The 14,118-nt window shown below is 38.8% G+C and overlaps 3 protein-coding genes across 5 annotated transcripts in view; 1 reads left to right on the top strand and 2 right to left on the bottom strand.

Moving 5' to 3' along the window:
• Positions 1-1,266: 1,266 nt before the first annotated feature.
• On the bottom strand, positions 1,267-8,205 carry LOC122657971. Its single transcript, XM_043852791.1, has 5 exons — positions 7,932-8,205; positions 4,222-4,340; positions 2,257-2,314; positions 2,047-2,124; positions 1,267-1,580 (listed from the first exon to the last, which is right to left on the bottom strand). Exons 1-5 carry the CDS (start codon positions 8,152-8,154, stop codon positions 1,387-1,389), a joined length of 672 nt encoding a protein of 223 aa, XP_043708726.1. The 5' UTR covers positions 8,155-8,205; the 3' UTR covers positions 1,267-1,386.
• A 300-nt stretch (positions 8,206-8,505) lies between these two features.
• On the top strand, positions 8,506-11,743 carry LOC122657969 (methyltransferase-like protein 23). Of its 2 annotated transcripts, XM_043852788.1 has the most exons (8): positions 8,506-8,676; positions 8,789-8,893; positions 9,511-9,597; positions 10,137-10,187; positions 10,683-10,776; positions 10,855-10,939; positions 11,043-11,196; positions 11,653-11,743. In XM_043852788.1, the coding sequence occupies exons 1-8, from the start codon at positions 8,545-8,547 to the stop codon at positions 11,674-11,676; spliced, it is 732 nt and encodes a 243-aa protein (XP_043708723.1). In that variant the 5' UTR covers positions 8,506-8,544; the 3' UTR covers positions 11,677-11,743. The 2 variants fall into 2 exon arrangements, with proteins under 2 accessions (XP_043708723.1, XP_043708724.1); XM_043852789.1 differs by lacking the exon at positions 10,137-10,187.
• A 1,396-nt stretch (positions 11,744-13,139) lies between these two features.
• The window catches only part of LOC122657972 (protein Abitram), a 5,435-nt gene continuing 4,456 nt past the window's right edge, over positions 13,140-14,118 (bottom strand). Inside the window, exon 6 of one of the 2 annotated variants that reach the window (XM_043852792.1) lies at positions 13,140-13,600. In XM_043852792.1, the coding sequence (XP_043708727.1) occupies positions 13,487-13,600 (114 nt within the window). In that variant the 3' untranslated portion in view covers positions 13,140-13,486. Of the gene's footprint in view, positions 13,614-14,118 lie in introns of both variants that reach the window. The other variant, XM_043852793.1, reaches the window with a different exon arrangement.

The following is a 14,118-nucleotide window of genomic DNA, read 5'->3' as shown; positions in this document are numbered from 1 at the left end:
TTTACCTACATGTTCAAATTCTGAGTCATTTTAAAAAAATAGTACCAAACAAAGTTTTTAACCATTCCCCCAAGTAGGCAGTGAGCAATATGTGCAGTCAGCAAATTCTATGGCAAAAGGACAACATTATTCAAGAAAATCTATCTTCTCTTTTTCCCTTAAAAAAGTAAACTGAAAAATATGCACCTTTGCCATATGGTATGCCGGCTTTCCAAATTATCAGAATGGATGCAAAGGTGAAGAGGATGCCACTTAACTAATGCCACATCACTGCATCAGGTATTTGCTACATCATCGAAGCTACATCATCAAATCTTCGGTTCGATGAATTAGTTTGACCATATCACCATTATAACATTAGAGGGCGGGCCTTGGTGCAACAGTAAAGGTTATTCCATTGTAATCAAGTGATCATGGATTCGAGTCTGAAAACAACCTCTTTGCAAAAGCAAGAGTAAGATTGCATACATTATGATCCTCCACATACCCTACTATGACGGGAACCTCGTGCACTGGATACACCCTTTTTTCAATTTATTATAGCACTAGTTTGCACTCTTGACCATTGAGGAATCGTCCATTAGGAGTGGGTATTTAATGAGAAGAAAGTGTGCGAAGCTCACGGGTGGAATATGAGAGTCAGAAAAATATCACCTCAATTTGCCTGCCCGTCAGTTTCCTCAATTCCCTCTAATAGAGGGAGGTGAACCCCACCTTGGGCAGTGTGTTCAGGCAGGGGGTTAGGGTGGTCATTTCCAACCCCTATTAGATGGAATTGAGGAAATTGACAGGCAGGCAAATTGAAGAGATAAAGATCCGTGAGAGTCTGCACTCCTGCGGTTCTGTTTTCCTTGAATTACATTCTTTGGTTGAGCCTGCAGAGCTAACTCAACTGAGCTGTTGGTTAGCTCAGTCCGAGGCATCCAAACCATAAACAAAAGCTGATACCAATACTTCGAACCTACCACCAAAGGTCGGCCAAGACGGGATCTGACTGATAGTTATCCGATCTCATATACCAATCCTCATATCCTTGAAATACAAGTTATGTGAATCATAAATGTCTCCAAGATTTTAGTTAAAAGAAATGCACACAATAATGCAATTACACAATCCAAAGTATAAATACTATAACTATAAAATGCAGGTGAATTAGTTTAATCCTTTACACCAACCCTACCTTCCAACACCCAGCTACCTGGAGGGATAACACAACCAATCTGGACCAGCAGCTGCAACATCACCAAAAGCTTAAAACCATGAAAATGGAAACACCAGCTACTCCAACAATGAGAATCAAAAAATCTTAAAACAATGAAAATTTTCTGAATCACAAGATGGTAGATAGCTTTTCAATGACGGAAGGTGGGGAGGTGATATTTACATTTAAAGGGGTAGAAGTATGACAGGACAAGGGATGAACTCGGCCAATAGGTTTGCATCGATGTGCTTTGAATGGATAGCTTCCATGCTCATCACCACCAAATCCAAATTTAAATCATCAGCAACCTCACCAATAATGGCTGTTGGTTTGTTCCCTTCCCCAAGCCGTTCTATCAACCGAAACTCCTGGAACCCACCTAATTGAAAGAAACTGATTTGAACTCAGAGATTATCAATCAGTAAACATTTCAAAGTTTAAAATCTTCAGAAATTATCACTTGCATGTTCATACTGGTACCGATGGCACATAGAACCAAGATAATTGTGCAGAGTGGAGAATGCAAGGAATCAATAACATCTATGATTGATGATAGTTTGAGAAAGTATGAAGGATCAGGCAGAAATTCCCATTTCTTAATAAATTGCTTCCTAAATTAGTCAAGTAATGTCCAGGCATAGTTATTTATTATTCATGTCAGTTTTTGCACGAGCAAGCTAGCATATTTCCAATGGTCCTTCAATCACAATGATTCATCTGAGTCATAACAGCACAGAAGAGAAATACCAGATTTGTACTGAAATGCAGCCCCACGCAATCCTTATCCAGTCCCTAGATTCTAATATGAGCCTTTTCACAACAACCAGTCAGAATTAGGAACAAACCTTCAGAAAGATGCCACCGGATACTAGTCAGTTGGGTATCATGCTCAGTCAAAGACTCTTTTGGCTTCTCATCAATCACTGCAATAAAAGACAGAAAGTTCATATATCTTGTAAACCCTGCACTCAAATGGTGTAGACACTTTATAGCTTACATTTCAACCTTCCCAAGACTAGAATGTCAAAAACGACACAAACAAGATGTAAGCATACCGGCAACTGTAATATCTGCACCATACTTCTTTGCCAAAGCAGCGATGGTTGCTGCAGCCTGCCAAGAGAAGATTAAAATTACAATCAGGAGGCGGAAACTGGTGCATAATTCATTTCAGAGAAAACAATGAGATCATCACAGTATGTTTGAGCATTACAGATGGTAGTCAGGAATATAAACTGTACAAATGATCATTGGACACCAACATATCTACCAAAACAAGATAATTACTAATTTTCTTGTCCTCAGTTATTATGTATTACATACAACCTCCATTTTGTTAGGATAAGGATTAGTTGAATTGGGCTCTCGTAAGATCTGCTGTCTTGGAAATTTGTGGATAAAATACATGTGTATCTTTATTTGCTGAACAGATGTGCACAAGGAAAATTTTTGCTTCCTCTGCATCCCTAGCACAAGTACTGACTTCCACACATACTTTTCTGGGGTTTTTCTGTGTCCAACACCATGAGTTTATGTCAACATGCAGCATCTCTCTGCGTCCCCAGACCATAAATTTTCAGAATGTAAGTAAAGCCTCATTATCTGTCGACATCCAAATATCATAGGTTTTTGGGATGTGACATGCAATACTTATTTTCGGATGCTCACCTTGAGACAAAGCTTGAAGGAAAATTTACAAATTATTTTTGGTACCTCACTCTCATCTTTTTTTTTTTTTTTTTTCTGAAACACTTCCATTTGAGTATGAGGAAGCAAACCTCAAGCCCTGTGGTCAGGAGCTCCAGAAAACAAATTTTTATGTCTTCACATAAACAAACATGGCCACTGTCCATCATTTGTATAATACAGTTTGGAGTTATTTCTGATTATTTTTCCACATAAGGACTGTTTGCTGGTCAACTGTAATTTCAGTCTTTACAAGTACTTTTGCCGAAGACTGTTTGTAGTAATCAACATAAACCTATTCCAACAACATGAATAACTTGGGGAATATGAACTGGCACATTTGTCCAACATTCAGATCCCAACTGTAGGTAAAAGAAAAAGCAAACTTGAACTTGATGATCACACACAATCCTCTGAAAGGGCTGATTTCATGGTCCATTTGGCATATTTTTTCAGCCATAAAAACACAACATATCAATAAGTTATCATCAATAAATATGATTAGGTAATCTCTTGGTGAGGTCCACCAAACGGTATATTTTAAGTTTTCAAACCCCCTACATATTGTCAGCTCTCTGATCATAAATAAATGCTTCAAGGATCCATGAATTTAGATGATTATGAGCCCTAAAGTTTCAGAAGCCACAGATTGAAATTGGTGTCACATGGAGGCCACGTAACAAAGACGCTTCACTTTCTGAAACCTGGCCATGTCAGAAACTGTTTCATATCCACCAGCAGGACAAATGGAAAAATCAGCACTTCTATCTAAACGAAACCCCAATTGATCATTTATTGTTAGTGTACAATTCCGATCCATCCAGGGTGATGTTATTTGATCAAATAAATAAATAAAATCAAGGACCTTATCTTGTAAAACAAAAACAATTGTATGGATGCATCTACTATTCAAGTTTCAGAGTTAACATGTCAAAAACTTAGTGTAAATGAAGCACGGATGTTTACAACCAAAGATTTAGAACTTGGGATCAGCAGTGGCCTAGCAGGACTAGACTCTGCTTATACTGAGTTGACTTCGTTGATCTGGCCCAAGACTCAGCAGAGTCTGAGAATCAGAGGTACAGGGTGAATAGATTCGGCCAATCTGGTCAATCTCATCCTGAGTTTTAAATCAATGTTTGCAACTCTAAGAAATTCACCGACGTTCTAGATGTCCTACATAAATGCAAAGAAATAGAATGTCTCTTAAACCACAATGCAAGCTATCTCAGATAATTGATATTTTGTTTGAACCACCAAAATAAATAATGTGGCATTTAGCCGAGTATAAACAAAAAAATAAAGTACATGCTGCCTGAGAAAGCAAGAACCACCTGTCTTGTACCCTCGGACAGATAAGGATTCCGGTCAGTGATTGGAAGAAGCACATGTCTGAAGTTTGTAAAAGCATCAGCAGCTAAATTAGCTTCAGGTTCTTGCAGCTTTGCCCTGGCTACAAGCAATTCAAGCAGAATGCTTTAGCATGAACCATGTATATGTGTGTGTTTGTGTTCATTAAAAAGGGGAAAATAACGCAAGTATAGTGATCTACCAAATCAAGATACTATAGAAGGCTATTAACAGAAAATGAAAACTTCAATGCAAAGAAAAAGGGGGAAAAAAAGAAAAGATACACAAACAGAAAGAATGAAAGTGTGCAACATCAAACAGCTGAAATTCTTATTGCAGTAAAGAAAGCTAACAGAAACAAAGCCATTCACAAGAACAAAGAGTAACACCAGTTGATAAAAAAAGGTGGAAAACATGACAAAGCTGGCTTAGTAATGTGCAGTGAAAAGACATGACTAGATTAGTAGTAAGGAATGAGATAGTGCACAAAGAAGTGCAGATTGACTTTAAGAGTCTACACGTTTTGTGATTTTAACACATTTTTGCAATTTCAATTAGACATCAAGTCACTGCAGAGAATTAGGCTATAAGAAACTGATGATAATGTCAGAGAACTTTAAATAAATAAGAATGAAAACTCTTCCCATCATAAGTCCCTCTTTTTTCATTTAGGCAGAACTTGTAGTCATGAACCACCCTAAACCATAATGCTTCCTGGTTGGCTCCTGTCTAGATTCTTATATTAAGGAAGTTCATACCAATTACAATATTGTGCAACTACACAATGAGAACCAATGCTTTTACAGGACTTTGAACCATAGACCAAAAACACTGAAGTACAACTAGAGGGTCTGAAGCAAATTTGAAGCCAATTCTCATGAGGCATGGCATACAAAAAAGTATGCATCTACTATCTCACATTTCCAATGAGGCACATCTTTCCCATACCTCATGGGCTTACATGCACTTGTGGTACTCCCAAGTCTAACAAGACCTAAGTTAATCCTAGATGGCCAATCATTCCACAAAGTCTTCTTTCTAATTCCTTTTCCACCTCTATCTTTTCTTTTCTTTTTTTGGGGGGGGGGGGGTGAGTGAACTCTAGCTTTATGTCAATATAAATGATAGTAATTAATAAATTATATGTATTTATATATGAAATTAACTATACTATTACATGTTTATGGATTTATTAAACATGGTGTGTTTATGAAGCTTATGCCTCTTTCTGTAGGCAAATTGGATGTTTCACCATACACTATAGTGTTTTTGAACATTAGAAAGGAAGAATTGGAAGCAATACGAATTAATACAAAGTTGTCACATCGCCATTGCTGTATGAACAACATATATTCTTGGGTAACAAATAGGCACTTCAGAGGTACCATGATCCGTGGAAAGATCATAGTTGTCTAGGCGTCACCTAGGCATCCAGGTGGGATTCCAAGGATGGATGGTCGCATAGGGCATCTTAGGATGCCTAGGTCCCAGGGCAATCAAATTTTCACTTACATTTTTTCCCCTCTAAATATTATTGTTTCTAACATTTTTATTGGCTTGTGTACAAGTTTATGTATAGGTGAGAAACATGGGATCATTTAGTACCCGAATAAATAAATTAAAAAACAAATCGAACTTCATTAGTTCACTTCTCTTGTTTACTTCCCCATCTAAATAATGTTGTTTCTAACATATTGCTGCTGTTGTAATGCTGTAATGACGTTGCTAGATATAGTGGAAATTAGTGCATAGATCCAATAGTATTGTTGTTACTGTAATGCTGTAAGCATTCTTATATTATTTCTATACTAGATATAATAGATATTAGATACATAAAAAAGAAAATACTAGGGCACCTAGGCAGGCGCCTTGTCACCTAGGCAGGCGCCTTGTCACCTAAGCGATTAGGCAGCCCTCCAACGCCTCAGGTTGCCTATGTGCCTTGACAATTATGAGAAAGAGAATTTATATTACGATTGTCTAGAAATCCTAAACCTGTTTCCCAACTCAATAATAATCAGGTTCCAATAGATGAATGAAAAAGCAAGTAGCAGTCAGTTTCCTTTCAATAAGTGAGCCAGTACATGTGGTATACTAGCTCATAGGAGTGCATATAATATGTTTATCACAATCAGAGTGACGATCCCAAATATTAAGTCAACACTGAGTAGGGGCTCATGCATAAAACGGTTGAACCAAACCTAACGATTTGGAGACGTCAGCACTTGTCCTTGTTATTGTGGAGTATAATTATCTTAGGATGAATGGTTACTTTGGAAAAAAACTTTTGGAGTCACGAAAGCAGGATAAGCCTACAAAGAAGGGGCTTTAGGATGGAATATCTTTGGATAAAAAGGGAAAGGGAGATTCCAAAATAGAAACCCTGTTTTGACCTGAATAAGTTCCATAACAATGTATGATAAAGACATTTCAATGTAATAGAAAAAAAAATGGTTGATTCTGCTACTACATGAGTGGAAAGAGGTTAGAAAATTATGGAGTACTCATTCCATAACTTGATCAAATCACATCCACCAGTTCAGTTGTATGCACTGTTTAAAAAATAGGAATCGGATCAGTCAGATCAGTCGAATTGGATCGGAATCAGCCATGACCGATCCCAATTCTCGATGTTCTGAAGTGGCTGATTCTAGGGTTTTAGGAATTGGATCACTGAGTTTTCAGATCTGATGGGCTGATTCTAGGGTTTTTGTGATCAATTCCATTCCGATGACCAATTCAACCGATCCCAATTCCAAATTTAAAATCCTTGGTTGTATGTCAGGCAGCAGTTCTCCGTAGTTACAATCCAGGCAGTATACTTTATTTTAGACAATCCGTGCTAAAGTAAGCATTCCCAACACGAAGGTGATAATTGAAAGAAAAGCTAAAGAATCCTTCTCAGGATGACGACTACCTACTTGCATACATGGTAGATATTCACCTGCTGTACTTGACATGAAAAAACGAGTTTGGTATAGTAACAGCTCCTCTCCTTGGAGGGCATCGCCCAATGAGTTCCCAATGAGGCATCCAAAGGCTGGGCTGTGCCGCACTGCCGCACCATCCTGATAGCTGACTGGACATGCGCCAGGATGTGTGTGGCACAGCCCAGCCTTTGGATGCCTCATTGGGCAATGCCCTTCAAGGAGAGGAGCCGAATCTCTCTACAAAGAGCACTGTTTTGAACTTCAGATTTGGTCACCACCTACAACTCTGTGCTTCAGAAAAAACAGAGACGGAGCACCCCACCTAAAACTAATAGTACCCGCAAACGGGAAGTCAGTGCTATAAATATAAATGTTATGCATTCTCTTGAATGCTATGGCATGTCATATTGTGAACTACTCCAGTAAACTATGATAATGACAAGCACAGCAAAAATCAATACACTAACAAAACAAAACTAATTACGGATTTCAAAACTATTTCGATGCTTGCATTTGATGATTAATTGACAATAATTTTCAGAATTTCTGATGAAAATCTTCAATTATCACAATCAACTGAAACCTACAATAATCACAAAGCATAGAACATATGGAAAATTCAAATCCCTAGATTTATCCCAGATGAAAGTGATTCCGGTTATCTCTCTACAAGGAAGATGATAAAGAAAAATCGCACATTCGATTAAATGGAGAAAAGAAAAGCGGGCAGAACTAATATATATACTGAAGGAACATGAGAGCACCTCTATGCCCGAGTCTACGGAACCTTGAAAAGACTGACATCTTACGCGCTTTGGCTTTGGCCCGAAGAAAAGTTGAAGGAGAGAAAACATGGGAGACAAGGGAAGAAGTAGCAGTACAGGTAGTATAGTTAGTTGATGAAGAAGTTAAAGAAGGGCTGATGGAGCTTTTCAGAAGGTTTGAACTATCTAGAGGTACAGCCACCAAAGATTGAGCAAACGCCATGGCGGAGCTGAAGCAGAAGTGCAAAGTTGAGAGAGAGAGAGAGTAGAGAGGGTGATAAATAGAAATGCCTGCCTGATAACAGAGGATGTTCGAGAAGGGCCTAATTTCGTACAGTGTACATGCGTCACTATCCGACCCAGTAGCTGCAAAAAGATCAGACCATGATAAGGACGAGCAGGTCCGTCCACGGGCCCAGCGGCGGATACAAAACCGAACGGTATAAGCTACACCTACACGTGGCGCATCATAATGTATGTAGCCAAATGATACGGTGACTTGTCTGGGAGTCTGGAAGAGGCCTTTCCACGAACACCTTGTGGACTTCGTTTCTGGACATATTACACTTTAATTTACTGCATCGGAGTTTCTTTTGCCGTGCCGGTAATCGCGATGGAACACGACGACGACGACAACAGGGCTAACCTTGCAACTACTGAAGCCCGCGAAATGACGACGATCTCACACCATTCGTTCTCAACGCCAGGTCAGACCAACGAAGGTTTTTCCATCGACATCATTGAGGTACTTCATTCCTATCCATTTCCCTTTTTTATTTTTTCCTCTCTTCTCTCGGTATAATGCACCATTTGATCCCTTTCTAAAAGAAAATTTGTAATGTGTTGTTGACAATCAGAATATTAAGGGAGACTACGGACTCTTTGTGTGGCCGTGCAGTATTGTGCTGGCCGAGTATGTGTGGCAGCAGAGGTTGCGCTTCTCAGGGACATCCGTGATTGAGGTAAATTTGAAAGCTTTCATGGTTTTTTTAAGTAGTTTACACTTATATATGAAATTATGATTACATTCTACACTTCTTTGATGACATTTTCCATGGCTATTCATTGTTAGTTTGTGATTATTATGTTCCTTTCAATACTTTTTGAGTTTTGAATTGGTTTTATTTTATAGGATAATAATAGATTATGCCAATTCTCACCTAGAGGTGGGTTTGTTGTCTTACTGCATTCGAACTTCAGAACTTGACTCCACAATACCCAGTTGGTTGAAAATGTAGTCTCGGAGATGTTATCCCAATCGGTAGTGGAAAATGTAGCTCGTCGATCGCTGAATTGGTTAGCCACTTGCAATAAGAACTTGGTAATTTGCTTGCAATGATAATTGTTGTGCAACTGGACTGTGTATGAGAATCATACATCGACACTAATTACAATTAAGAATTAAGTACCTATTAGTTATCTGCTTCTTACCACGACTTCTTGAATCTGTATTTCTCTGATGTGGTATTTCCCTTTTGTTTCTTGGTATTTACTGCCTCTGTGATTACCCTTTCTTTTTCCTTTTGTTCATGAACTGAGGATTAGATTGTTGTTCATTTATAACCATTACTTGATGCAGCTGGGGGCTGGAACTTCCTTGCCTGGATTGGTGGCTGCGAAAGTGGGTTCAGATGTCACGCTGACAGACAATTCAAACAGATTGGAGGTATCGTATCAGTAATAACATGCAATGTCTCAATGACTTGCTATCACTGCATGAGAGCATAACAGGTCTAAATTTTTATTTTGTTCTCTTATATCAATTATATATTCTCTGTCCACCTTAGCTACAGGGAACACTTCTCATACTTGCTGAAACATTGTGGACCGCACATGAACTCTTCAATTCTAGATTATAAAACTCAAAATACCTCAACTATCCTTCCACATGATATTGTCATCATTTTGCCCATCAGACCACATTCAGGGAATTATGTTTCACAAGTTACTAGGCTTCCTTATAAGCTTTTGGCCATGCTAAACTCTGCTTTCAAAGGAGCCCTTTGTGGGAGCACCTGAAGCACCTTGACTAGAGATTCATTTTTTTAGAAGAGAGAGGTTTATTTTCCTTCATAATAATGATCAGGTCTTCAAAGATTGCACCATGAACCAAACCTTAAGAGTTGTTAATTTCCCATTTTCTTTTCTATTTTTTTAGGCTTGTGGAATATGGCCCCTTAAAACTTCACGGTTTTGAAACTGCAGGTACTGGACAACATGAGAAGGATGTGTGAACTCAACAAAGTCAGCTGCAAAGTATACTATCACATCATTCCTGAAATAGATATGGGGCTATGATCTGGATTTGTCGACTATTGGGAATGTCATTGGTATACCCTTTCTATTTACAAGCTACCCCATTACAACCTTAAGAGGTTAACAGGGGAAAAACTATAACAGAGAATTCCCACATTTGACTAAACCATTTGGATCTCATTGGGACTAGAGAGGGACAGAATGTGCAAGCAAAAGAAGATGAAAACAACAGTGATTTAATTATCAATTTTTGGAACCTTTCCTTCTTTCTTTTTCCTTTTTTTTTTCCCACCTAAGATTTGTATATCTGTGTCACTATGGGTGTGTTCTTTTGAGAAGAGAGTGCGAGTATGGTGGGTGACTGTGGACCTTCTTATGCTTTCTGTTTTAAAATTTTTCTGCTGAGCAATCAACATGTGCTTTGACTCATTGTTAGTTACCCTTTTTCAGTCCCATGGGTTGCTTTTCAGATTGTTATGTTGTTCCTCTGTGTAGGTGTTGGGACTCACCTGGGGAGAGTGGGACACACCCATATTCAGTTTGCATCCAGATATAGTTCTTGGAGCTGATGTGTTGTACGATAGTAGTGGTATGATTTTTTCCTCTGCTTGTTTACCTTATTCTCTTTATCAATGAGTTGTTGAGTGCAGCTATGTATATTGGTAAGACTTTGATGATCTCTTCGCAACGGTGACATTTCTTCTCCAAAATTCTCCTGGATCAGTCTTTATAACAACATACCATAACAGGAGGTTGTTTAAGCTGCCTTATTTTCAATGTAATTTTGTTTATAAAGATAGAATTTCTATGGTATCTGTTGTCACTCATCAACAATAGTATGTGTCACTTCTACAGTGGGCATCATCTAATTGAATACTTGATGGTGAAATGGGGCTTGAAGTGTATAAAGCTCTTAGATGCCTTCTCATTCATGCCCTCCTCCAAGACATCTTGTACAAGTGGCAACATTCAATTGGCAGAGATTATGTTGGATCTTCAACAGCCTCAGGTAATCAACAGACTTGATACTATAAGAGGTCTAGTAAGCATCTGCACACCAGCTGGTTGGTTGATTGTTATCCACCTTTACTCATTCTTTTGAACATTCAAAATAATTTAGAATCATCAAAACTAGTTGTTCCTATCTGTTATCTAGGACTTCAGGTCACAGCCATGACCTTTTTTGACAAGTTTCTGGGGCACTCATCATGAGTGGTGAGTCTCCAACCTCCGCATGAAATCCAGTTCATGCTATAGGCATAAGCTTGGTATCACTAATCTTGTTATGTCTGACCTAACTGACTACTTAGGAATGCTTACCTCTCCTTCCCCATTTCATGTACAGCACTATGTGATATCTAGAATAGCATACTGCAATGCTCCCCCCCACCCCCCACAACACACAATCCTTATGTTTCTTTCTGGAAACTGTGCCTTTGATATATTTGTAATATGTTCATTTCAGTGTGTTCCTGCGATTGGAGTCTAACGGTGGTACCAAATTCTGAATTGAGAGGTAGTTAAAATTGTATGGAGGATGCGATATGAAGAAGACACAAAAAAATAGAAAAGTGCCTCTTCCCCAAACATAAACTCTTAGATGCCACTGGTTCCAACTTGGACCACTGTACCTGTTAACTGGAGAGCCAGGACTTCCCCGCATGAACTGCTGCTGTAGAAAATCGAAGCTGTTTCCATTTTGTCTTGTTAAATTTGCGGGTCTGATCAACCAAGGTTAATCTCTTTCCGAGTTACTCTTTTATCTTTGAGAATGCTCAAAAAGACCAAAAGCATTAATTTCAGTGCTGCTCTGCAAAGTTATTGGAAATATTGGAATCTTGCGCATCCGAACTGCTTGGAAAATGTGGTTTACATTGGATCACATATTAAACGAGTTAATTGTGTCTTCTACTAGAATCTAATTCCCATGATATGAATTAAAACCTCTATCTGAATTGGTGGAATTATATATACTGATGATTGGATTCCCCTCCCCTAATGGTCTATGCTTCAACCAGTAGGAAAAAGAACAGCAAACAAAAACTCAAGTCACATCTGTAATATAGACACTTGTTCGGCGCTTGTTCGTAAAGGAATTTGTTAAACTCAATGATGCAATGAATAAACGACCTCTCACTCTCTCTCTCTCTTTCTATAGTCTACCTCCAGGCTTGAAGATACCAAAATTCTGAGTTTTCCTATTTTCCGATTTTGAAAACCATCTTTGCAAGTCAGGCTACCCACATAAGGCTCCAAACCATTCTTTCTCTAAACCTTCGAAAGCAATCAAAGCAGCAGCCAAACCTGAGGGTACGAGCATTTGTTGCATTGGTGAGTACCAGAGACACGGCAACAACTTACCTATCCTTCCCAAAAAAACAAAGGTCAACAAGCCCTGGCTGCACGGTTCCACATAATCAACATATGAATTGGTACCATAAAGAGGCACAATGAACAATCTTTGCTCAATCGCATAATCATCTTAGCACTAGGAGTTTTCAACAAAGGATCTTGAAGATAACTGGATCTTGCTGATGATGTCTGTCTCAATTAAAGAAAGATTTAATTTGATAGGAAGGGGCTTGGTAATGCAGTGGGAGGGTAGCTGCCACGTACTAATGCCTCCCCCTACACCAGTGTGGAGGCCAATGAGGGAACGTACAGGGGCATCGACTATGGGGGTTTCATTTTGTAGGGGGTTGTCAAGGTGCAGAGGTCACGCGACCAAGCAGTGTTATATTCCCCTAAATTAAGGGGGAAGGGTTTGGTGTCCAGTCCCATGGCTCCTGCACTAATGAAAGGGCACACAGGGGCATCCAACAGGAAGGGTGGGACAGTCATTGCGTCCCACTTGTGTTTGGGGGCAGGGGAACGTGACTAGGCAGTGTTCTTTTTCTCTAAAACAGAATGACAAAGTTAAAAGTTTTCTCTTGAAATGAAATGAATAGTCAAAAAGAAAATTTATCCATATAAGCAATTAACAAACAATCCTGGGTGAAAGGGGTTAAGATATTACAATAACAGAGAGAGAAAAGGTAGGGCAAAAATAACCAAAATTAGTGGGTAGCCACTTGAGAGCTGCCACAAGGCAGATTCCTTAGATTTATGAAGTTCCTTTGAGAGTCCCGATTAGAGTACCATGCCCATATGAAAATGAAACAAAATAATTTCACTCAGAGTATCAGATCGAGCTGCCTCTTTCCATGAGGAAATCTCCTATATGAAGTCCATAACTGGAATAATCCTAGAGTTGCAGCAGACCACATCTACGGTCAATAGAAAAAATACTATTGGATGAGTCAGCAAATATCTCTCAACTTCTTATAGTCTTCGAGGCTCAACAGTGAATTCTTGCTCTTAAGCCAATCGTTTGGTTTTGGCATGATAATTGCTATATATCCTTCTCTATCAGCCTGTGATGCAAAATTAGAAAGGGAGGTGATATTAAGAAACAGAAGTGCGTGCACACTCATACAAACACATGCATGCACAATGGGTATGTCATACAAATGGCTACGTCCATATTTAAACCAGAGGAAGACTACGTACTGTATGTATACAGCCCATCGCTGGGACCAACAGGAAACCTGGAAGGGTACCTTAAGAATCCCGAATCAAGACGGAAGGAGTTCATGACTATGTTGCACCTATGGTATACATGCAAAGGGATGAAACCCTGAAATAGAAGAATTCTGCTGGTCCACTTAAATTGCTTCCTCAGCTGCTAAGGAATAAATGAAGCTATTCTTCGGTGAGAGAACCTTATTTCTTTAAGAAAATATGCAGTCATTCATCAATATCAAAAAAGGAAGAAAAAAAAAACTATGGCGTCAACATGCCCAAGAAAAAGATTATTACTTCTCATATTAGAAAAGCAAATCTTTATTATTTAAATTTATGTTTCACATGGTCTGGATCATACACTCAATAT

Source organism: Telopea speciosissima, chromosome 4 (assembly GCF_018873765.1).
Source record: "Telopea speciosissima isolate NSW1024214 ecotype Mountain lineage chromosome 4, Tspe_v1, whole genome shotgun sequence".
NCBI lineage: Eukaryota > Viridiplantae > Streptophyta > Magnoliopsida > Proteales > Proteaceae > Telopea > Telopea speciosissima.
Note: the sequence above shows the minus strand (reverse complement) of the source record. Positions and strands in the feature narration are given on the sequence as shown.